Below are 24529 nucleotides of genomic sequence, written 5' to 3' on the forward strand. Positions count from 1 at the left end.
AGAACTGGCCTACTTCTGAGAGCGGGGAGGACAGTAGTTATCAAGAAACATTTACAAACAAATAATTTAGTCATTGCTTCCTGAATCAATAGATAACAATGGGGGCAAACAGTAGACTAACTAAAGAGCCTAGGAGCAGGCATTGGGAATGAGATGTCTATGAGAGCTTTGAAGAGCTTCACATATTCCCAAGAATGTAGAGGGCCACATGCTTGGCAAGGACTGTATGCATGCCCAGGGAAGACTTCTACCTCTTGCTGATCTTGAGGCTCTGTGAAAGAAGGAAATGAAGCCTAAGGCAGAGTTAGAAGCTACCTGGCTAAGTAGTGAAGGTGTATCCCAAATCTACCCAGAGCCCTTATGCAAAGATGGGGAGGTTTTTTGGTTCCAAGCATTTAAGGCAGTCTGTCCAGTTGTTAGCTGGCCATTAAGCTAACAGAACAGAGACTCCAGTGACTGCACATAACAAGGAATACAGATTTTACAGAATTAGTTTTGATAAGTCTTGAAACAACTACAGCAATAAGCAGCAACAAAAAATTCTGGAGAGGGGAGAGAAGCTGATTCCCAGAGTTGCCACATTATAAGAGTTAAAATGTCTAGTGTTTAACAAAAAAGTAAGATATGAAACAACAAGAAAAAAAGCAATGAATAGAAATTGTCCCTGAGGAAGCCCAGACATTGGACTTCCTAGACAAACACTTTATATTAGCTATTTAAAATAATTCTTGAAGAGCTAAAGAAAACCATATCTTAAAAAACAAAAACAAACAAAAAACCCAAAAACGTAACTGAAAGTTTGAGAACAGTGTCTCACCAATTGAGAATATCAACAAAAAGATAGAAATTATGAACCAAACCAGATAGACAAGCATGGTAACTGAAATGAAAAATTTGCTTCTAGGGCCCATCAGGAGATTTGAACAGGAAGAAGAAAGAAATTTGAAGGTAGTTCTATTGACTTATCTAATTTGAAGAACAGAAAAGAAAAAAAAGCAATTAGGAAATATAAATAGAGCCTAAAGAGACCTGTGGGATACCATGATGTGTACCAACATACACATGACAGGAATCTCAGAAGGAGAGGAGAGATGGTGGGGCAGAAGAATATTTGAAGAAATAATGGGCCGGGTGCAGTGGCTCATGCCTGTAATCCCAGAACTTTGGGAGACCAAAACAGGCAGATCTCTTGAGCCCAGGAGTTTGAGACCAGCCTGGGCAACAGGGTGAAGCCCTGTCTCTACAAAAAATACAAAAATTGACCATACATGATGACATGTGCCTGTAGTCCCAGCTACTCAGGAGGCTGAGGTTGGAGGATCACTTGAGCCCAGGAGGTCATGGCTGCAGGGAGCTGTGATTGCACTACTGCACTGCAGACTGGACAATAGTGTGAAACCCTGTCTCAAAAAAAAAAAAAAAAAAAAAAAAAAAGGAAAGGGAAGTGAAATAGTGGCTAAAACCCAAAATTTGATGGAAAAGCATGCATTTATGCATACAAGAAGCTCAGTAAACTCCAAGCAGGATAAAACTAGAGATTCACAGCTAGACACATCATAATCAAACTGGTGAAAGCCAAAGACAGAATCTTTAAAGCAGCAAGAGAAAAGCAGCTCATCACGTACAGGGTAACCTCAGTAGGATGAACAGCAGACTTCTCACCAGAAACTATGGTGCCCAGAAGGCAATGGGATAATGTACTCACATCCGTGAAAGGAAAAAGCCCAACAAAAACTACGATATCTGGCAAAACTCCCCTTGAGAAATGAAGGAGAAATAAGATAGTCCTCATAAACCAAAACTGTGAGAATTGTAGCTAGCAGACCTGCCTACAACAAATGCTAAGGGGAATTCTTGCAGCTGAAATCAAGATGCGCTACATGGTAACTCAAATCTGCATGAAAGAATAAAGAACATGGGTCAAGTTAACTACGTAGGTTAACTTAGCACTGGCTCAAGCTGGTTCCCAGAAAAAGGAGGCCATCCAATAATCAACTCCAGAGGACAGGAAGGATGAAACCATATTTTTCTCTCCTCTTCACTTTCAGGAGCCCTGCACACTTCCCATATTTCAGTATATAATTTTTGAGTAAATTAGCAAGGTGAGATCTTTTCACCAGTCTAATTCTACTAAAAAAAAAAAAAAAAGTAGGCTTAGTATTATTAGTCTGTAGGGAATGCAGTTAAAACCACAGTGAGATAGCCCTCCATATTCACCAGAATGGTTAATATTAAATGAATGGACATTACAGAGTAATGGCAAGGATAATGTTGGTAGGAGTTAAACTAGTATAACCATTTGGGGAAACTATATATTATGGCTACTTAGCAAGACATGCCTAGCTTACAACCCTACAAATCCACTCCTACATATATTCACAACATAAAGAAGTTATACACTTTAAAAATTATACTAAAAGACTTACAGAAGAATATTTATAGCAGCACTATTCATAGTAATAGCTGAAAGCTAGAAATGGATCCAAGTACCTATCGACAGGGGGATGTATAAATAAAATACATTATATTCATGCAATTAGATATTACTCAGCAATAAAAAGAAGCAAACCAGTGATACATACAACGTGGTTGAAGCTCAGAAATATTACACTAAGCATACACAGCCAGCTGCAAACAAGTATATACTGTAGGTTTCCATTTATATGAAGTTCAAAAGTAGCTAAAACCAATCTTTTGTGATAGTAGTTAGAGTAGTGGTTATTCTGGGGGACGGACTGGGAGGTAACACCAAAGAGACTGTCGAGGGGCTAGAAATGATCACTGTCCTATCTAGGTGGTGGTTACATGGCTGTATACATAAAATTTTGAGTTACACACTTCAGACAGTGTTGCTGTTAAGATCTGTGTATACTGCATATTATGAAAGATAATTTTTAGGATCTTAAAAAAAATCTTGATTGCTCTGTCAGTGTTATTGAAATCAAAGATGTATAATATTATCAAGTTCAATCATCCTAGAAGGAAATTCAATTATAGTTTCATTTTTGTAACTGTTAAGAGCATTAAGATAGAAACATGTTAAACAATTCTCCTTTGAGACATAAACATAAAAACAGGTCTACTGATAAGTCTGTTGATTACCCTATTGCATTTTAGCCAGTGTTTAAATATTTGGTCATGTATGTTATTCTTGAAGTCCAGAATGTGCTTAGGGTAATTATTAGCAACATTTAACCAAATTGGTTCTGTTATTTCATGCTGGAGGACCACAGCAGGATGAGTCAGTAAGGGGACTTTTGAGAAATGAAATGTCAGTGTTTTTGCAACCATTTGTAGGCCATAAAAAAAAAATCAGATTTGTTCTTACAAAGAATGCAGGACTGGCCAAACACCAAGATGTTGCTACACAGAGAAAATAAAACAACCAGAGACAAAACCACAGCAGAACTGCTTTCATCCCCAAATTGCAGAATAAGTACTGAGATATGACCGAGACACAGGGGAGAGAAAGGGTAAACAGTGGAGGAGAGAGATTTTTTTGACCTTATGCTAACTATTAATCTGAAGCTAGAAATGCTGATTTTATCTGAAAAATTAGAAAGAGCTTTCCACAGTTATTCATTTATTCAACAAATATTTGTTGAACTCCCATTATGTACCTAGAATCATCCTGGGCGCATAAGATAGAGCAGCAGACAAAACAAAAATTCCTGCCCTTATGGAACATATATTGGGGGAGGGGGTGTGGCAGAAATCCATACACATATTATACATGTAGCAATGAGGTTAGATTAGGTGGCTACTTTTTCCTCTTTCTTTCCATCTTTCCTTCCTTTCCTTCCTTCCCTTCCTTCCTTTCGTCCTTTTTTTTGGACAGGGTTTCCATCTGTCACCCAGGCTGGAGTGCAGTGGTACAGTCTTGGCTCACTGCAACCTCCTCCTCTCGGGCTGAAGCGATTCTCCTACCTCAGCCTCCCAAGTAGCTGGGATTACAGGCATGTGCCACCACGCCCAGCCAATTTTTATATTTTTAGTAGAGATGAGGTTTTGCCATGTTGCCCAGGCTGGTCTTGAACTCTTGACCTCAAGTGATCCATCCACCTCAGCCTCTCGAAGTGCTGGGATTACAGGCGTAAGCCACTGCACCCAGTCAAGGTGGCTACTTTTTAAAGTATGCCGTAGTTTAGCCTTCAATTATATATGCCTTATGGAACCTCCAGTTTAATGCTGCTGTTGATACCTCTATTACATTTTCTAATGAGACCTTCCTCAGCACTTTAATAATGAAATCTACTGTATGACTCAAGGTTGATGTGGCTTACTCAGTGGCAAAGAATAGAATAAGAAATAGATCCAAACATATGGGAATTTAAGACAGTGGAATGATATCTTACAGAAAGGAGTCAGGGTATTGGGTCCTAAAATCAACACAGATCAAAGCTGAAATTAATAAAATGGAGAAAAATAGAATAGGATAAATAAAAGCCAAAATCAATTCTTTGAGATGGTCAGTAGAAATGTAAACCCTTTGCAATAGTGATGAAAATAAAAGTGAATATGTATCATAAAGGATGAGGAAAGAGAAATAATCACAACTATAAACTTTTTTTTTTTTTTTTTTGAGACAGAATCTTACTCTGTTGCCCAGGCTGGAGTGCAGTGGTATGATCTTGGCTCACTGCAACCTCTGCCTCTCAGGTTCAAGTGATTCTCCTGCCTCAGCCTCCTGAGTAGCTGGGATTACAGGCGCACGCCACCACGCCTAGCTAATTTTTGTATTTTTAGTAAAGACAGGATTTCACCATGTTGGCCAGGCTGAACTCCTGACCTCAGGTGATCCACCTGCCTTGGCCTCCCAAAGTGCTGAGGTTACAGGGCGTGAGCCACCGTGCCTGGCCTATAAAAGGCATTTTTAAAAAATGATATGAGAATACATGAAAGTACATTTGTAATACATTTGAAAGTCTAGAAACAATGGCTGATTTTTCAAGATAGATGGAGAGCTTAAGTAGGTTGATTAGCACCAAAGATTAAACGGCGATTAAGAGATATCATTTAAAAAGGAAGAGATGATACACAACTGAATTATTTCTAATCAGTGGAGAACAGATGAGTCCAATGCTATTTAAGCTATTTTAGTAGATGGAAAACTCCCCATTCATTTTACGAAGCTATGACTTAATGTCAGAACCCAACAGAAATTGCGTAAAAGAAAACTTTAGATTAGTTTTCTTATGCATGCAGATGCCAAAACCATAAATAAAATACCAGTAAATAGAATTCAGCAGTGTGGCAAAGATTGATCTGCTATTATGACCAAATAGTTTTTATTTCAGCAACAAAAGAATAGTTCACTACTAGAAAAATCTGTCAACAGAATGTACTACCTCAATAAATTAAAGGAGAAAACCATATGATCATATCATTCAGTGCTGAAAAGGCTCTGGGTACAATTCAGTTGTCATTCATAATAAAAGCTCTTAAGAAGGAACAAACACTACCTAGATATAGTAAAGACTGTGCACTCAACATGTTTTTACTAAGCATCCAAAGTATGCCCAGTGATGTTCCAGCAGTTAACAGACAAAACATTTAGAGCCATCTCATTTTTTAAAAAAGAATGAGTTAAATGTTTAGTTTGTCAGATGGTAATAAGTGCTTTGAAATAAGAAATAAAGCAGGGAATAGGAGGTTGCCAAGAGCTGGGATGTAGGAATTGTCAGGGAAGGACTCATTGGTAAGGTGATATTTGAGTAGAGAACTGTAGGAGAGCAAGTCAACAAAGCAGGCAAAAATTCCAGCCATCATGTATCCTACAGTGTCATGGTGGGGAGCGGGGGAGACAAAAAACATAATAAAAACATATAGCATATTAGAAGGTTATAATGGAAAAAAGGAAAAACAGGAAAGTAAAGGGGACCAGGGCCCAGACGATTTTGAAGGTCAGATTATAAAGTTAGTAGTCTCATTGAGAAGGTGATACCTGAGCAAAGTCTCAAAGGAGGTGAGGGAGTTAGCCAAGTAGATATTACAGGAAAGAGTGCTCCAGGCAGAGAGAAGAGTCACAGTAAAGTAGCTATCAAGAGACCATGCCTGGCCTAGTTAAGGACCTACAAAGATGTCAATAGGATTGGAATAGAGTGAACGAGGGAGTGTGTGAAGGTCAGGTTATTTTATGTAGGACCTTGTAGACCACTGTAAGGACTATTTTAAAAATTACCTTAATGAACTTTTATAAGGCAAACACTCTTATAACTATCACCCATGTTAAGAAATAGAACGATATCAGTCAATCCAGAAGCTTTTTCATGTACCCTATCCCAAACTAAGTCCCCTCCTCTTCTCCCAAACTATCCACTATTTTGACACCTTTAGAAATCACTTACTCTGCTTCTTTATACTTTTATTACCCAAATGTGCATTTAGACATTGTAGTTTATTCTTACTCATTAAAAATAATTTGACAAGTCTTCTCTTTCTTTTAATCAACAGATTTCCAAATGATCCATTCCTTTCTTTACCATACACTATTTTTTGAAGAACCCAAGCTATTTAGCCTGTAAAGTTATTCACAATCTGAATTTTGCTGATTGGAAAATTGTGCAGTTTTGCAATCGAACTGCTGATTATCCAGTGTATTCTTCTGAATTCTTTACTTCATGTAAATTGATCGCTGAGTCCAGAGGCTTAATCACACTCAAGGTCTTATTTGGTGAGGCTATATACATTATGTGTGGTTGTCATTTTTCTTGTGATTTTAGCAGACATTGATCCTCAGTGCCTAGATTCATCAATTTGTTGGATGTTGTAAAATGCTGATATTCTAATTCTGATCTCTTTTCTACATCTTACTTGGAACAATTTTATGAAGAGACACATCCTTGCCTCTATATTTTTTGGTTGCCCAGGGTTACAGCTTTTCATATAGGAAAAGCATAATAAATACTTGATTCTTTTGCTTTTTTTTTGGCCAGTTTTCAAGATAATGGTTTGGTTCCTTTTCATCTTCCCAAGAGACCAATTTTATATGTTTCTGTCTATTGCAATTAGCATTTTTATTGAGTTCAAATTGTTCCTTCTCTGGCCACTAGATGCTTCTACACATTGCCTCCTGAGTACTTTTGCTGTGACCTCAGTTATGTCTGATAGCTTCTTTGCTACCTGGTATGACAAGATCTGGTGTGACAAGATAGTACATGCTCAGCTGAGCTCAGTGATCAGCTGGAACTACAGGTGCCTGCCACCATGCCCGGCTAATTTTTGTATTTTTAGTAGAGATGGGGTTTCACCCTGTTAGCCAGGATGGTCTCGATCTCCTGACCTCGTGATCTGCCCGCCTCAGCCTCCCAAAGTGCTGGGATTGCAGGCGTGAGCCACCGTGCCTGGCCTGTTTATTTTATATCAGTGCAAGTTGGTACCCTTTGACCTACATCTCCCCATTTCCTCCCATTTCTGCCCCTGGTAACCACCATCCTACTGTGCTTTGATGTGTTTTACTTTTTTAGATTCTGCATATAAGTGAGATCATACAGTATTTGTCTTTCTGTGTCTAACTTATTTCACTTAGCATAATGTCCTCCATGTTTATCCATCTTGTTAGAAATGGCAGTGTCTCCTTTTTAAAGGCTGCATAATATTTCATTGTGTGTATATATATTAATCCATATATATGTATATATCCATATCCACATCGTATATGTATCACCATTTCTTTAGCCATTCATCCCTACATTTTAGGATTTTTTCATTTTAGGACATTTTTAAAGGATTGTAAAAATTCTAAAAAGAGAATACACAACAGATTATTCTTTGGATTATAGAGCCTAAACTATTTGCTGTCTAGTCTTTTACAGAAAAAGTTTGCCGACATACACTCTAGTAGATTCTTCAGAAAGTGTCTGTGGGAACAATATTCTCTGAGTTTGTAATTTTGATAACAGCTGCTCTGTGCCTTTTATACTTTTACAAGTCATTTTCCCTGGATATAAGATTCTTGGCTTATTTTTCTTCCATATGTATATTAAATAGATGGTTCAATTTCTTCTGGGGAAAAAAGTATTGATATTCTACAAGAAAAGAAAATTATAAGCCAGTATTTCTGCTGAATATAGATGCAAAAATCCTCAACAAAATATTAGGAAACAAAATTCGTCAGCACATTTATAAGGATCATTCACCATAATCAAATGGGACTTATATTTGGGATACAAAGATGATTCAAAATAATGCAAATTAATAAATGCAATATACTGCATTTACAGAATGAAGGACAAAAATCATGTGATCACCTCAATAGATGCAGAAAAGGCATTTGACAAAATTCAGCATCTTTTCATGATAAAAACTCTCGACCAAATTAGATACAGAAGGAAGGTATGTCAACACAATAAAGACTGTCTGTCATAAGCCCACAGCTGACATCATCCTCAGTGATGAAAAGTTGAAAGCTTTTCCTGCAAGATCAGGAGCAAGACAGAAGACCCACTCTTTCTCCCATTCTTTTTTTTTTTTTTTTTTTTCTGAGACATGGTTTCATTCTGTTGCCCAGGTTGGAAGGCAGTAGTGCAATCACAGCTCACTGCACCTCCTCCTCCGGGCTCAAGCAATCCTTCCACCTCAGCCTCCCAAGTAGCTGGGACTACAGGCACATACCCCCATGCCTGGCTAATTTTTGTATATTTTATAGAGTTGGGGTTTTGCCATTTTGCCCAGGCTAGTCTTAAACTCCTAGGCTCAAGCAGTCCACCCACCTTGCCCTCCTAAAGTGCTGGGATTACAGTTGTGAGCCACTGTGCCTGGTCTTACTCTCGCCACTTCTCTTCAACACAGTACTGGAGTCCTAGCCAGAGCAATTACGCAAGAGACAGAAATAAAAGGCATCCACATCAGAAAGGAAGAAACTAAATTGTCTCTGTTTGCTGATGACATGATCTTACATATAGAAAGTCCTAAAGACTCCACGAAAAATTGTTAGAACTAGTTAATGAATTCAGTAAAATTTCAAGATACAAAGTCAACATTCAAAAATCAGTAGTGTTTCTATACACTAACAACGAACTGTCCAAAAAAGAAATCATGAAAACAATCTCATTCACAGTAGCTACCAAAAAAAGAAAAAACTTACAAATAAATTTAATCAAGGAGGTGAAAGACTTGTACACTAAGAACTATAAAACACTGATGAAAGAAACTGAACACACTAATAAATGGAAACGTATGCTGTATTTGTGGATTGGAATATTGTTAAAATGGCCACACTACCTAAAAATATCTATAGATTTCAATAAAATCCCTATCAAAATTTCAATGACATTTTCACAGAAATAGGAAAAGCACTTGTAAAATTTATATAGAACTACAAAAAGCCCCAAATAGTCAAAGCAATCTTGATAGAAAAGAACAAAGCTGGATGCATCACAGTATTTGACTTCAAAATATACTGTAAAGCTATAGTAATCAGATTAGCATGGTACTGGCATAAAAACAGACATACAAACCGGTGGAACTGAATAGAGAGCCTCCAGAAATAAACCCACATATTTATGGTCAGTTGATCTTAAGGGTGCCAAGAATACACAATAGAGAAAAGACAGTCTCTTAAATAATGTTGGGAAAACTGGATATCCACATGAGAAGAATGAAGTTAGTCTCTTACCTCACATCATATACAACAGTCAACTCAAAATGGATCAAAGTTTTATCTTGAAAAAAAAAATATTTTTTTTTCTTTTGAGACAGGGTCTCACTCTGTCACCCACGCTGGAGTACAGTGGTGTGATCTTGGCTCACTGCAACCTCTGCCTCCTGGGTTCAAGTGATTCTCTCACCTGAGCCTTCCTAGTAGCTGGGACTACAGGCATGTGCCACCACGCCCAACTAATTTTTGATGTTGTTTTCTTTTTTCTTTCTTTTCTTTAATTTTCTTTGGTAGAGACGGGGTTTCACCATGTTGGCCAGGCTGGTCTTGAACTCCTGACCTTAAGAGACCCACCTTCTGGCCGGGCTCGGTGGCTGACGCCTGTAATCCCAGCACTTTGGGAGGCTGAGGCGGGTGGATCACAAGGTCAGGAGATCGAGACCATCCTGGCTAACACGGTGAAACCCCGTTTCTACTAAAAATACAAAAAATTAGGTATGGTGGTGGGTGCCTGTGGTCCCAGCTACTCGGGAGGCTGAGGCAGGAGAATGGCGTGAACCCGGGAGGTGGAGCTTCAAGTGAGCCGAGATGGTGTTGATGCACTCCAGCCTGGGCGACAGAGTGAGACTCTGTCTCAAGAAAAAAAGATCCACCTGCCTTGGCCTCTGAAAGTGTTGGGATTACAGGCATGAGCCACCTGCACCTGGCCTCAAAATGGATTAAAGGTTTAAATGTAAAACCTGAAACTGTATAACTACCAGAAGAAGACATAAGGGAAAAGCTCTGTGACATTGGTCTGGGCAATGAATTTTTGGATTTGACCTCAAAAGCACTGGCAACAAAAACAAAAATGGTCATATGGGATTATGTCAAACAAAAAAGCTCGGCACAGTAAAGGAAACTATCAACAGAGTGAAGAGACAACATATAGAATGGGTTGATATATTTGCCAACCATATATCTGATACGGAGTTAATATCCAAAAGATATAAGGAACTCAATTCGGCAAGAAAACAAATAATCTAAAAAAATGGGCAAAGAACCTGATAGACATTTATCAAAAGAAGACATACAAATGGCCAACAGTTACAAGAAAAAAATGCTTAGCATCGCTAATCATCAGAGAAATGCAAATTAAAACTACAGTGTACCTCATACCTGTTCGAATGGCTATTATAAAAAAGATAGGCTGGTCGCGGTGGCTCCCGCTTGTGATCCCTGCACTTTGGGAGGCCGAGGTGGGCGGATCACGAGGTCAGGAGGTTGAGACTATGCTGACTAACACGGTGAAACCCCGTCTCTACTAAAAATACAAAAAATTAGCCGGGCATGGTGACGGGTGCCTGTAGTCCCAGCTACTTGGGAGGCTGAGGCAGGAAAATGGCGTGAACCCGGGAGGCGGAGCTTGCAGTGAGCCGAGATGGAGCCACTGCACTCCAGCCTGGGCGACAGAGTGAGACTCTGTCTCAAAAAATAAATAAATAAAAATAAAAAAAGATAACAAGTGTTGGCAAAGATGTGGAGAAAAGGGAGACCTATACACTGTTGGTGAGACTGTAACTTGGTACAGCCATTACGGAAAACAACATGGAGGTTCCTCAAAAAATTGAAAATAGAGCTACCATATGATCCAGCAATCCCACTACCAGGTCTGTACCCAAAGAAATTGAAATCAGAATGTGGTAGAGATACCTGCACTCACATGTTCATTACAGCACTATTCACAATAGCCAAGATATCAACCCAAGCGTCCATTCACAGATGAATGGATAAAGAAAATGTGGCATATATACATAATGGAATACTATTTAGCCTTTAAAAGGAGGAAATCTTGTCATTTGCAAAATCGTTAATAAACCTGTAGAACATCATTGTAAATGAAATAAGCCAGGCATGGAAAGACAAATACTTGGGATCTTATTTCCATGTAGAACCTAAAAAAGTCAAATTCATAGAAGCAAGAGTAGAATGGTGGTTACCAGGGCCTGGAAGTTAGAGGAGTGGGGATTAGAGATGTTGGATTAAAGGATATAAAATTTCATTTAGACAGGAAAAATAAGTTCAAGAGATGTATACTCTGGTGACTATAGTTAATAACAGTGTATTCTATACTTGAAAATTGCTCAGAGACTAGATTTTAAATGTTCTCATGACAAAAGAGTGATTATATGAGGTAATGCACATGTTAATTAGCTTGACTGAGCCATTTCACCATGTATACATATTTTAAAACATGTTATATATTCAGTTTTCATCAGTTTAAAAAACTTAATTTTTTTAAAAAAGTTTTTATGTTGAAAAGTCTGATCTAATTTTCTTCTCCTATAGGTAATTTGGATACCTATACTTTGCCTAGATACTCAAATATTTTTTCTTTAAAGTACAATAATTTTACTAGAATATGTTTTGTTGGTCATCATATAGCAGATATTCTCAGAGATACAATGTGTTCTGTCAATATATAGATTAAAAAAACTTTTTTTAAAGAATGTTTTCTTATATTTTGGTTTTTAGTATTTGCTGTGTTAACTAACTTTGATTTTCTTCTTCAAAGACTCCTATTTTTCATGTTAGACTTTTTTTGCCTGTTAATATTTTTCATTTTCTTTTGAATTGTTTTATCTCTTCTTAAATTTTAAAAACATTTATCCTATATATATATATATATATGTATTTTTTTGAGGCAGAGCCTCACTTTGTCTCCCAGGCTGGAGTGCAGTGGTGTGATCTCGGCTCACTGCAACCTCTGCCTCCTGGGTTCAAGTGATTCTCCTGCATCAGCCTCTCAAGTAGCTGGGAGTACAGGCATGTGCCATCATGCCCAGCTAACATTTCTTCTATTTTCAATTAGTTTAAATTGGAAAGCTTTTAAATCTTGGAAGGCATTCTATTTCACTTTTAATTTCTTTTAAGATTCTCTCGTATTTATTAACTCTTGTCTTCCTTCTAGTTTAGTTTATTTCTGTAATGATTTTTCCTTCCATTTCTAAATTCCTGAGCTCTATCACCTTATTTCTAATATGGTTTATGTATCATTTTCTCAATGTCTTTTAGCTTGTTTTAAAATAGTAAGTTACAATTTTAATGTTTTGTGGGCATGTCTTTTTTTGTCTATAGGAATGTTCTTCCTCTTCTCTGTTTTCTTTTAACAACTCTTTATGGTATTTGACCAAATACTTTTGTCACTCATTTTTACTGAAAAACACTTTTCTCAAGCTTTTGGGAGGAGGAATAGTTCAAGCTGTCTTTATTAATTTCATAGCTCTCCCTCTCCTGTTTTTTGGTTTTGTTCTGGTAAAGCGTTAAATAATATGGCGGCTTCCTGACTCCATAGCCTCCCCTCGCTTGTATCTGGGCCTTCTCTTCCCTTTGTTTCTGTCACCATTGTAATGGCCCAATTCTGATTCTCCTCCCAGAAGTTTCTAATTGCGATGTCCTGTCCTGGAAAGGAGCTTTGGCTGGTTGGTTTCAACTTCGTGTTTCCCATCTTTCTCTGGCCCCTTTCAGAACCTACCAGTGGCCCTCATAGTCACTTTTTGGTTTGATGAAACCCTTCCCAATTTCAACTGGTGTTCTCAAATAGATCTGCTCTGATTTTTAGAGTTTGGTTTATGGCTGCTTTGGTGTTTCCCATTCTCAGTTTTCAGATGCGTTGTTGCTTCTTTTTCTTTCACCGCATTAACATTCATTCCATGCGGGGATTGTGGTTACTGTTGGTTGTCTCCACGAACTTGTATTTTGGAGTTTGTGAGCTACTTTGTCATCTAGTTTTGTTGTCCATGGTGTTTTAGTTTTGTTATCGGATTACTTTGTATGTTTTTAGGGAATGATTTGGTGAGACCAAAACTATTCAGAATAGTTTTTTCTATTTGGATGATCTCACCAAATCATCCCCTAAATCTATCCAAATCAGAAAATCTATTCAAATAGGAAAAACTATTCTGTGATTACTCAGATTCCCTCTCACTTCCAGTGCCTAGACTCTAAGTGACTAGGGAGTCATTGCAGGATTTTGAGCAATGGAGTGACGTGACCTGATTGGTGTTTTAAAGCCTCTGTCTGGTGATAGACTGAGAATAGACCACAGGGATGTAGAGGAAGAAGTAGGGGGACCTATTAGAAGAATGTTGCAGAAATAGGCTGGGTGGATCACTTGAGGTCAGGAGTTTGAGACCAGCCTGGCCAACATGGCGAAACCCTGTCTCTACTAAAAATACAAAAATTAGCTGGGCATGGTAGTGGGCGCCTGTAATCCTAGCTACTCAGGAGGCTGAGGCTGGAGAATTGCTTGAGCCCATGAGGTGGAGGTTGCAGTGTGCTGAGATTGTGCCACTGCACTCTAGCCTGGGCAACAAGAAAGAGACTCCATCTCAAAAAAAAAAAAAAATTGCAGAAATCCAGGTGAGAGATGTTGGTTTGGACTTGGGGAGCAGCAGTGGAGTTAATGAGAAAGTGGCCAGATTTGCATATATTTTGAGGTACAGTTGATAAGATTTCCTGATGGATTTGATGTGAAGTATGAGAGAATGTAGTTGAAAAATAACTCTGGTTTTGTCCTGAGCAACTGTAAGAATGGAGTTGCTTTTTTTTTTTTTTTTTTTGAGACGGAGTCTCGCTCTGTCGCCCAGGCTGGAGTGCAGTGGCACAATCTCGGCTCACTGCAAGCTCCGCCTCCCGGGTTCATGCCATTCTCCTGCCTCAGCCTCTCCGAGTAGCTGGGACTACAGGCGCCCGCCACCACGCCCAGCTAATTTTTTGTATTTTTAGTAGAGACGGGGTTTCTCCGTGGTCTCGATCTCCTGACCTTGTGATCCGCCCGCCTCGGCCTCCCAAAGTGCTGGGATTACAAGCGTGAGCCACCGCGCCCGGCCAGAATGGAGTTGCTTTTAACTGAGATTAGGAGGCTGAGGCTGCCGTGCGGGTAAGGTAGACTTTAGGGGTGACGTAAAGAGTTCAGTTTGGACTATGTTGAGCTTGAGATAGTTATTAGACTTCTGAATGAAGATACTCTTTGTGATTCTGCCAGTCCCATGACAGCATGAGGTAAAGAAAGACATTGGGCTGGGCGCAGTGGCTCACGCCTGTAATCCCAGCACTTTGGGAGGTCGAGGCGGGTGGATCACGAGGTTAGGAGATCGAGACCATCCTAGCTAACATGGTGAAACCCTGTTTCTACTAAAGATACAAAAAATTAGCTGGGCTTGGTGGCGGGCGCCTGTAGTCCCAGCTACTGGGAGGCTGAGGCAGGAGAATGGCGTGAGCCCGGGAGGTGGAGCTTGCAGTGAGCCGAGATCGCACCACTGCACTCCAGCCTGGGTGGCAGAGCAAGACTCCGTCTGAAAAAAAAAAAAAAAGATTATTTATCATAGAAAATTGGAAAATAGGCCGGGCGCGGTGGCTCATGCTTGTAATCCCAGCACTTTGGGAGGCCGAGGCGGGCGGATCATGAGGTCAGGAGATCAAGACCACAGTGAAACCCTGTCTCTACTAAAAATACAAAAAAAATTAGCTGGGCGTGGTGGCGGGCGCCTGTAGTCCCAGCTACTCGGAGAGGCTGAGGCAGGAGAATGGCGTGAACGCAGGAGGCGGAGCTTGCAGTGAGCCGAGATTGCGCCACTGCACTCCAGCCTGGGCGATAGAGCGAGACTCCGTCTCAAAAAAAAAAAAAGAAAATTGGAAAATATGGGTAAGTTAGGTAAGAAAATAAAAATCATGCTTCATTGTAAACATTCTGATATGATTGTAAACATACATATAACATGGATTTAGAACACACTGCTTTTTTCTTTCCAACTTTTAGGTTCAGGGAGTACATGCACACGTTTGCTACCGGTAAATTGTCTGTCACGGGGGTTTGGTGTACAGATTGTTTCATCACCCAGTAATAAGCATAGTACTCTATGAGTAGTTTTTCGATCCTCACCTTCCTCCCACCCTCGACCCTTAAGTAGGCCCAAGCGTCTGTTGTTCCCTCCTTTGTATCTATGTGTACTCAGTGCTTAGCTAGCACTTACAAGTGAGAACATGCAGTATTTGGTTTTCTGTTCTCGTATTAATTCGCTTAGGATAATGGCCTCCAACTCCATCCATGTTGCTGCAAAGGACATTATTTCATTTTTTTTAAATAGCTGTGTAGTATTCCGTGGTGTATATCTACCACATTTTCATCATCCAGTCCACTGTTGTGGGCATTTTAGGTTAGTTCCATGTCTTAGCTATTGCGAACAGTGCTGCGATGAACATACAGTTACATGTGTCTTTATAGTAGAACGATTTCTATTCCTGTGGGTATATACCCAGTAAAGGGGTTACTAGGGGGTTACTGGGTCTAATGGTAGTTCTAAGTTCTTTGAGAAATCTTTGAACTGCTGTCCACAGTGGCTAAACTAATTTACATTCCCACCAGCAGTACATAAGCATACTCTTTTCTTTTCTTTTTTTGTTTTGTTTTGTTTTAAAACTAAAGCTTATTCTGGCCAATTTACTCTACTATTTTCTAATAACAGCTCATAGATCAGAAACGGTCTTTGTTTTAAACCTTCCTATCCATATCAAACACAATGATGTTGGGGTAAGAAAGGCCTTTTCTCTAAATGAAAATACAATACTTATTCTGTATAATTCTAGAGGGCCCAGAGATGTGGAAATAATGTATTTGTAAGAATTATATTAAACAATCTTTATTTGATAAATAGTACCTTACAATCCTAATGCTATCTATCAAGCTTCAATAAGAGCAATTTCAGCATCAAGTAATGAACAGTAGCTAAACTAACAAGAGATCAATCAAAAGGGCTTTAAATGGAGCAGCACTAGCTGATGTGCTGCTAAGGCTCTGGGCATTCAGGACTCTCCTACAGGGAAAACGGAATCAAACCAGCAGGTGCTCTGGACCTAAGCCATCACATTGTGACCTGCCTCCCTCCTAGGGGCGTGGTGGTCCACAGTCCTCCTGGCACTTCTCGGCCCTTGTGGGTTGCAGACGGAAATCCAGGCACCAAAAGACAGCTTGGGAAAGGCTGGAACTTGACCTCACAGTCAACTGGCTTCTGCCTATTGTGGTCATTTTCTTTCCAGAGCACCTAGAGCACTCGCACAGTGGACGTGGCAGCCATCCAGCATTCTTGGGCTGTTTTCTCATAGAAGAGGGTCTTCCCCTAAGCATTGGAAGTGTCTTTCTCCAATTCCTGGGCCAGATCTTGGGCCATCTTCTTGTAGGTCATGGGTCTGACACACACGGTTCAAGTTTTCGTGGCTATTGTGAATAGGATTGTGTTTTTGATTTAGCTCTCAGCTTGGATATCGTTGGTGTATGGAAGTGCTATTGATTTTTGTACAATGGTTTTGTATCCTGAAACCTACTGAAGTTGTTTATCAGATCTAGGAGCTTTTGGGCAGAGACTGTGGGGTTTTCTAGGTATAAAGTCATATCATCTGCAAATATGGAAGATAGTTGACTTCCACTCTTCCTGGATGCATTTATTTATTTTTCTTACTACTCTATCTAGGACTTCCAGTACTGTGTTGAGTAGGAGTGGTGAGAGACGGCATCCTGGTCTTACTCTGGTTCTCAATGGGAAAACTTCCAGTATGGTATGCTTCCAGCAGCACATCAACTGGTGCTGCTCCTTTTAAAGCACTTTTGATTGATTTCTTGTTAGTTTAGCTATTGTTCATTACTTGATGCTGAAATTGTTCTTACTGAAGTTTGATAGATAGCGTTAGAATTGTAAGGTACTATTTATCAAATAAAGATTGTTTAATATAATTCTTAAAAATACATTATTTCCACATCTGTGGGCCCTCCAGAACATTTCAGCATGTTCTGGATGTTGGCTGTGGGTTTGTCATAGATATCACTTATTGTTTTGAGGTATGTTCCTTCGATGCCTAGTTTGTTGAGGGTTTTTAACATGGAGGGATGCTGAATTTTATTGAAAGCATTTTCTGTGTCTATCGAGATGATCATGTAGTTTTTGTCTTTAGTTCTGTTTATGTGATGAGTCACGTTTATTGGTTTGTGTGTGTTGAACCAACCTTGCATCCCAGGGATAAAGCCTACTTGATTGTGGTGGATTAGCTTTTTGATGTGCTTCTAGTTTCTGTTTCCTAGTATTTTTGTTGAGGATTTTTGCATCTACGTTCATCAGGGATATTGGCCTGAAGTTTTCTTTTTTTGTTGTATCTCTGCTAGGTTTTGGTATGAGAATGATACTGACCTCATAGAATAAGTTGGCAAGGAGTCCCTCTTCCTGAATTTTTGGGAATAGTTTCAGTAGTATTATCACAAGGTCTTCTTTATACATCTGATAGAATTTGGTTATGAATCCCTCCTGTCTAGGGCTTTTTCTGGTTGGTAGGTTTTTTAGTGCTAATTCAATTTAGGAATGCATTATTGGTCTGTAGAACACATTTTCACAAAGTTGAATTTCTATTGTATATACATTTTAAAATCTTCTTTCACAAGACATGACCTGAGCATTTTCTAATAGTGAAAGTCTTTGAAAACATGGTTTTTAATGGTATTTCATTACATGTTTTACTGTAATAAACCTAATCACTTGGATTATGTCCTCTTTCACTCATTCCTTTTTGCATGTCTGTTCCATCCCCTATGCTTTAATATGGAGGATTTGGTTTCTTGTAGTAGTTCCTGGGTATCATAATTCAGACCTGTGGTTTGGCAGTCAGCCTGGCTGAAGTGTTTAACTGAGTCTCGTGGAAGATCCATGCTTAAAATGAATGTCGTGGAGAATTATATTCACCTCAGTCATTCAAGACTTTGGCATAGACCCCATTCCTTGAGGAGGAGTTGCTGCCACTGTGACTGCCACAGAGGGAAGGAAGCCTGGGCACTTGGGACTGGGGAGAACTTGCTGAGTCACAGATACCTTGTCTCAGTGTGCATGGGCTGTGTGTATTGAAATGTACCAGTCTGTGAGGCACTGTGTTTTGAGGTCCCAGTAAGCTAAAGGGGGGTAGAAGGGTATCTAGTTCATACCCTAGTATGCTTTAGGTCTAAGTGTTGGTTAATTCTGGAAGGACTGAAGGAATAGGGGAGATTTAATGAGCTCCTTGCAGTCTGCAGGTTATTATCGAGAAAAGAAAATTAGGCTCTCAGTTCCAGGCCCATTTCCCTCTAATCACTGTATCCTTTTGAACAAAAGTTGGCAAAATTTTTCTGTAAAGGGCCAGATATTTTTAGCTTTGCAGGCCATATGATTTCTGTTGTAAGCATTGAGCTCTTCTGTTACAGAGCAAAAGCAGCCATAGGCAGTACAGGAACAAATGGCCATGGTTGTGTTCTAGTAAAACTTTATTTACATAACAGGCAGCAGGCCAGATTAGAGCAATAGTTGCCAACTCCTGCTTTGAAAATGTTTTGGAAACTGTGCCTCTGTCTGTTAGTGGTCATTATCCCCAGTCTCTTAGGATCAGAGTTTTTCTTAGATTACAAAGCTAGATCATACAGACCTGACTTCTAGGTCTGCGTTCTCTCCACTACACTTTGCTGCCTCTTAGAAAAACATAAGCTAAATAACTGGAACCCATGGAAAGAGGGAAAAGTGAAGCCCAGAGAGCTGATGCGGGACTAAGAGGCAACGCTGAGAGTTTCAATGTGGAATGTTTTTGTGGCTCCCCAACCAGACCGTGACCTCCTTGAAGATTGGGACTGCATCGTATCTTGTTCTCATTTTCTATTTTATTTTAATGATCTATCCTTTGGGTTGAACGAATGTGTTTCTTGAACCCGATAAGTGCAACACTGAGTAAACGCTTGTTTCTTTTCTCCCTTCCATCCTCCCAACTTAGTAGCTTCAATACATTCTTAGCTCTCCTCACTTGCTATTCTCTAACCATACCACGTGGCTGGGCACGGTGGCTCACTCCTGTAGTCCCAGCACTTTGGGAAGCCGAGGTGGGCAGATCACCTGAGGTCAGGAGTTCAAGACCAGCCTGGCCAACGTGGCAAAACCCCACTAAAAATACAAAACTTAGCTGGGTGTGGTGATGTGTGCCGGTAATCCCAGCTACTCAGGAGGCTGAGGCAGGAGAATCACTTGAACCCAGGAGGCAGAGGTTACAGTGTGCTGATTGCTTCACTGCACTCCTGCCTGGGTGACAGAGCAAGAGTCTGTCTCAAAACAAACAAACAAACAAACAAACAAACAAAAAAACCAGGTTATCTCCATGAATGTGAATATTGATGTGGTCCTTCTGTCAGAAAGACATCACCTGAGACCACACACAGAAAGCCTATTTTTCCTTAGGATACAGTCCTACATCAGGGTTGACAAAGTTTTTTTGTAAGGGTTAGATAGTAAATATTTTAGATTTTGCAAGCCATATGGTCTCTTCCTCAGCTACTCAACTCTGCCGTTGTAGTACAAGAGCAGCCATAGACAATCTATACATGAATGAGTGTTGTGTTCCAGTAAACTTTACTTACGGATATTGATATTTGAATTTCACATGATTTTCATGTGTAATGAAATGTGATTATTTTTATTTAAAACATTAAAAATGTAAAAGCCATTTTTTGCTTGCAGGCCAGACAAAAACAGGCAGTGTGAGCCAATTTAATTTAATGTGTGACTCATAGATGCTAACCCTTGCCTTAGCTGCTTAGTAACTTGCCCTAGTCATGTGTTACCCCATGAAAAGAATGGCCTACTTCTGTCATATTGTCTCTAACCTCTGTCATTTCATTTATGATGCTATGTATTCGTCATGTGTACCTTTGTCTCTCTTGCTGGATTCTGAGTATCTTGAGAGGCAGGGCATGGCCTAATCAGTCATCTTTGTATCCTTAATATCAAACCCACATAGTGGGTATTTAAGAAGTGACTGTTAAATTTGAATTTTATGCTTGATATATATAAAATGTCATTTCTGCTGATCTTAAAGAGAAACACTTGACTGATATGCACAGGTTTCCCATGTTCTTCCCTTTGAGAGGCCATAGTTAACTGCATTTGCTGCTAGCGGCTCTTGTAAACTCAGCGGTTATATAGCAAAGCCTTTGCAAAGTCTTTTATTTTAGAGCTCTTTTTAAGACAAGAAATGATTATACTTTTTCTTCAAATCATTTATTCAATCATAATTATAAATATGGCTTTCACTATTCTGATGAACCAGAGCTATCATCAGTGTGAAATAATAATAGCCATTGTTTAGTGAGCATCCACTACATTCCAGTCAATTCAAATTTTTTCTCAAGATTTTTGGTGACCTTCTGATTACTATTAATTTATATGTTTTTTATTGTTCTCTACACGTCAAACAAAACAAAGCAACAACATCAAAAACCCACATGCTTTTTCTTCATACTGTCTATATTATTGAGTGACAGACAAACATCTGTCCTTCAAGTCAAATATTAATTAATCATAGACTCCTTTCTCTTCTTCTTCACCCCGCCATATCTAATTGGCCACTGTCTTACCTTTTTTTTTTTTTTTTTTTAAGATGGAGTCTTACCCTGTTGCCTAGGCTGGAGTGCAGTGGTGTGATCTCGGTTCACTGCAACCTCCATCTCCCGGGTTCAAGCATTTCTCCTGCCTCAGCCTCCCAAGTAGCTGGGATTACAGACATGCACCACCACACCTGGCTAATTTTTGTATTTTTAGTAGAGATGGGATTTCGCCATGTTGGCCAGGCTGGTCTCGAACTCCTGACCTCAAATGATCCACCCACTTCGGTCTCCCAGTGTCTTAGCAGTTTTAAAAATTATCTTTGGAATTTGCCTCATCTCTGTTTCTAATTCATTTAATCTAATTGAAGCCTTAATCATTTCTCTTCTTCCAACATGTTGAGCATCTATTCTGATTTTCCTGACCCCACTTGCCTCATTCTCCAATTATTCTTCCCATAGTTATCAGCACTGAATGCTAATAATAATACTTTGTTCATATCAGTTGTTATTAAAACTCTTCACTTATTCCTTATTATCTTCAAGGTAAGCCCAGCTTCCCAGTCATGACATACAAGGCTCTATGTGTGACCCCAATACTTAACACAGATATGTTTCAGCATTCAGAATTTTTTGGATTTTAGAAAAGTAATACGGTTTATGCAATACATATATAACATCCTCTGCTCATTCCTGAACACTGATGGGAGTGAATGGCAGGTGCTTTTAATAATTACGCTGAGGTAAATTATGCTAGCTGTAAACTGGACCTGTCCTGGGCAAACCAGGATGTTCTTTACACAGGTTAAGAATGTCAAGCAAAGAACATTAGGGATGAAACAATACAGGGAGAATAGATAGAGTGAAGGGAGCATTGGGTTCAGTGGAGTCCTGGAGAAATGTTTGAAAAGGGAGAAAGGAATGTGGCTCTTGAGGCAGGAGGGAAACCTGGAGCAGGTAGCCCCACAGAATCCCAGGGAAGAGGCATTGTTTTTCTATTATTTTGGAAGCAGAGCCCATTTAGGAGACTCCTCATCAGATAATGATTATTCACTGAGAGGTTATATTCTTAATTAAAGGGCCTTTACCTTTTCTTAGAATACTATGTTTGAATGACTTTTTATGTATTACGATATAAAAGTCTCTTTTAAGCATTTCTGTTTTATAGTCATTTGGCCAAAATCTAATTCAGATCCAGCTTAAATCCAAATGTCATTTCATGCTACATTTTATCCTGAGGTTGCTAGTTATTTAGTCAAATATAGTGAGTATAATCACTACAGGCTTAGAGTAAATTTCCATGTCAAGAGGTAGAACACATTTATTCTGTAATATTGAATCCTGTAATATTGAAAATCAAAAACAGCCCTTTTTTTTCTTCTGTAGAAAATACGATTTTTAAGGAAGTCAGCAGGAAAATAGAACAAGTGAATATTTTACATTCTTAGTGGTTTATGGTTGGCAGTTTTCCCCCAACATTTTGTTATGAAAAGTTAAAATGTACAGAAGAATTGAAAGACTTATACCCACCAGCTAGATTCTGCCATTAACATGTTGCTGTATTTACTTTATCACTGTCCATCTATTTGACCATCTATTTGTCCCTCTTTCCATCCATCAGTCTCTCTTTTTTTTGGTAAGCATTTCAAGTAAGTTGACTGGCAGTTTTTCTAAGCAGCCGTATCTTTATTTTGTTACTGTTTTTTTCCTGGATGTTGTAATTACAGTGTCAAAACATTTAATGCATATGTTTCGGCTAACCCTTTTTCCTATTTCTAGAAATCTGAGATTGCCAATATTATCCCTGTCAATCTTAAATTATTTTTTAATTCTGGTAAATAGTGTCAAACCTGATTAGTGCCCTCTTTCTCAATTGTTTTGTAATCCAGACAATTAAAACTGTTAGTCATTAAAACATAATTTATAGTGGTTTTAAGGCATGATTTTCTAAATTTTAAATAAATATTTATTCATATTATGTTGTTTTCAGAGTGGAAAGATCTACAGACCAAGTAATCAAGCCAGTCAATGTAGGAGCTCTATCAAAATGGGTTGGGAAGATACCGCCAGATGTTTTACAAGACATGGCAGTGATTGCTCCTATGCTTGCCAAACTTGGATATGACCCATATGCCAACCCACCTAACTATGGAAAACCTGATCCCAAAATTATTGAAAACACTCGAAGGGTAAGTGAGATTTTTTAAAGCAACTGAGAAAACTAGATTTTGAATTTGGGATCTGAATACATTTTTTTCTTATTTTATTTATTGCTGTTTAATGATCAGAAAATTATTTTGAATTAGAAAAATTTGGGCCCAGCGGCCTGGCGTGCTGGCTCATGCCTGTAATCCCAGCACTTTGGGAGGTCGAGGCGGGTGGATCACAAGGTCAGGAGATCGAGACCATCCTGGCTAACACGGTGAAACCCCTTCTCTACTAAATACACAAAAAATTAGCCAGGTGTGGTGGTGGGCACCCATAGTCCCAGCTACTCGGGAGGCTGTGGCAGGAGAATGGCATGAACCTGGGAGGCAGAGCTTGCAGTGAGCAGAGATCACGCCACTGCGCTCCAGCCTGGGTAACAGAACGAGACTCCATCTCAAAAAAAAAAAAAAAGAAAAATTTGGGCCCACCATAGGGCTGACACCTGTAGTTTCAGCACTTTGGAAGGCCGAGGTGGGAGTGAGCCCAGGATTTCAAGACCAGCCTGGGCAACATACGGAGACCCCCATCTCTACAAAAAATATAAAAATTAGCCAGACATGGTGGCACATGACTCTATTCCCAGCTACTTGGGAGGCTGAGGTGGGAGGATTGATTGAGCCTGAGAGGTCAAGGGTGCAGTGAGCTGAGACTATACCACTGCACTGTAGCCTGGGTGACAGAGCAAGACCCCGTCTCAAAATAAGAAAAAAGAATGAAGAAAAATTATATTTGTAGAATGCTTTCTTATCAGAAGTCTTCCACTGCATTTTAAGGATAACTGGCTCATTGGGGATAGTTCTTACGGTATTTTGCTCAGTTTCTAGGAATGATACTCACTGTTGGGAGATTTATTCTCAGCCAATTACTGCAGATCTGCATAAACACCATAATTATTAGTGACCTTACTTCTGATTTCTTTGTTTCTGTAAATCTAATAGCCGCTTTACTTTTAAACCTTTGTTTAGATGAGGCATAATTTTTGGGTACCTAAAAGCTAAACATTGGTTACGCTAGAAAAATTATTAAACGCTAGCCTTCTGATTAAGAGAAAGTTGCTATTAAAGTGACATTACAGTTTTTATTTTAATAAGTTATGCTCACGTCTTTACAAAATATTGTTTCAGAAAGTGCTGAAAACTCACAGCTAATTAGATTATATAGCCTACCAGTTGAGTCTATTTCAAATCAGATCTTGTACATTCTTTTCTTTATTGCAGTAAGATATATTTAACATAAAATTTACCACTCTAACACTTTTAAAGTGCACAATTCAGTGGCATTAAATACATTCACATTGTTGTGCAACTGTC

General features: G+C 39.1%; 1 protein-coding gene across 5 annotated transcripts in view; it reads left to right on the forward strand.

Moving 5' to 3' along the window:
• The window catches only part of TPST1 (tyrosylprotein sulfotransferase 1), a 194574-nt gene that overhangs the window by 62433 nt on the left and 107612 nt on the right, over window positions 1-24529 (forward strand). For all 5 annotated transcript variants that reach the window (XR_009214910.1, XM_058444300.1, XM_032757331.2 and 2 more), the window contains exon 3: window positions 23002-23200. Coding sequence is in view for 4 of the 5 variants with exons in the window: in XM_058444300.1 (XP_058300283.1) it covers window positions 23002-23200 (199 nt within the window). In the remaining variant the exon portion in view is untranslated. The remainder of the gene's footprint in view (window positions 1-23001; window positions 23201-24529) is intronic.

This window comes from Hylobates moloch, unplaced genomic scaffold, assembly GCF_009828535.3.
Source record: "Hylobates moloch isolate HMO894 unplaced genomic scaffold, HMol_V3 SCAFFOLD_1, whole genome shotgun sequence".
NCBI classification, from domain to species: domain Eukaryota; kingdom Metazoa; phylum Chordata; class Mammalia; order Primates; family Hylobatidae; genus Hylobates; species Hylobates moloch.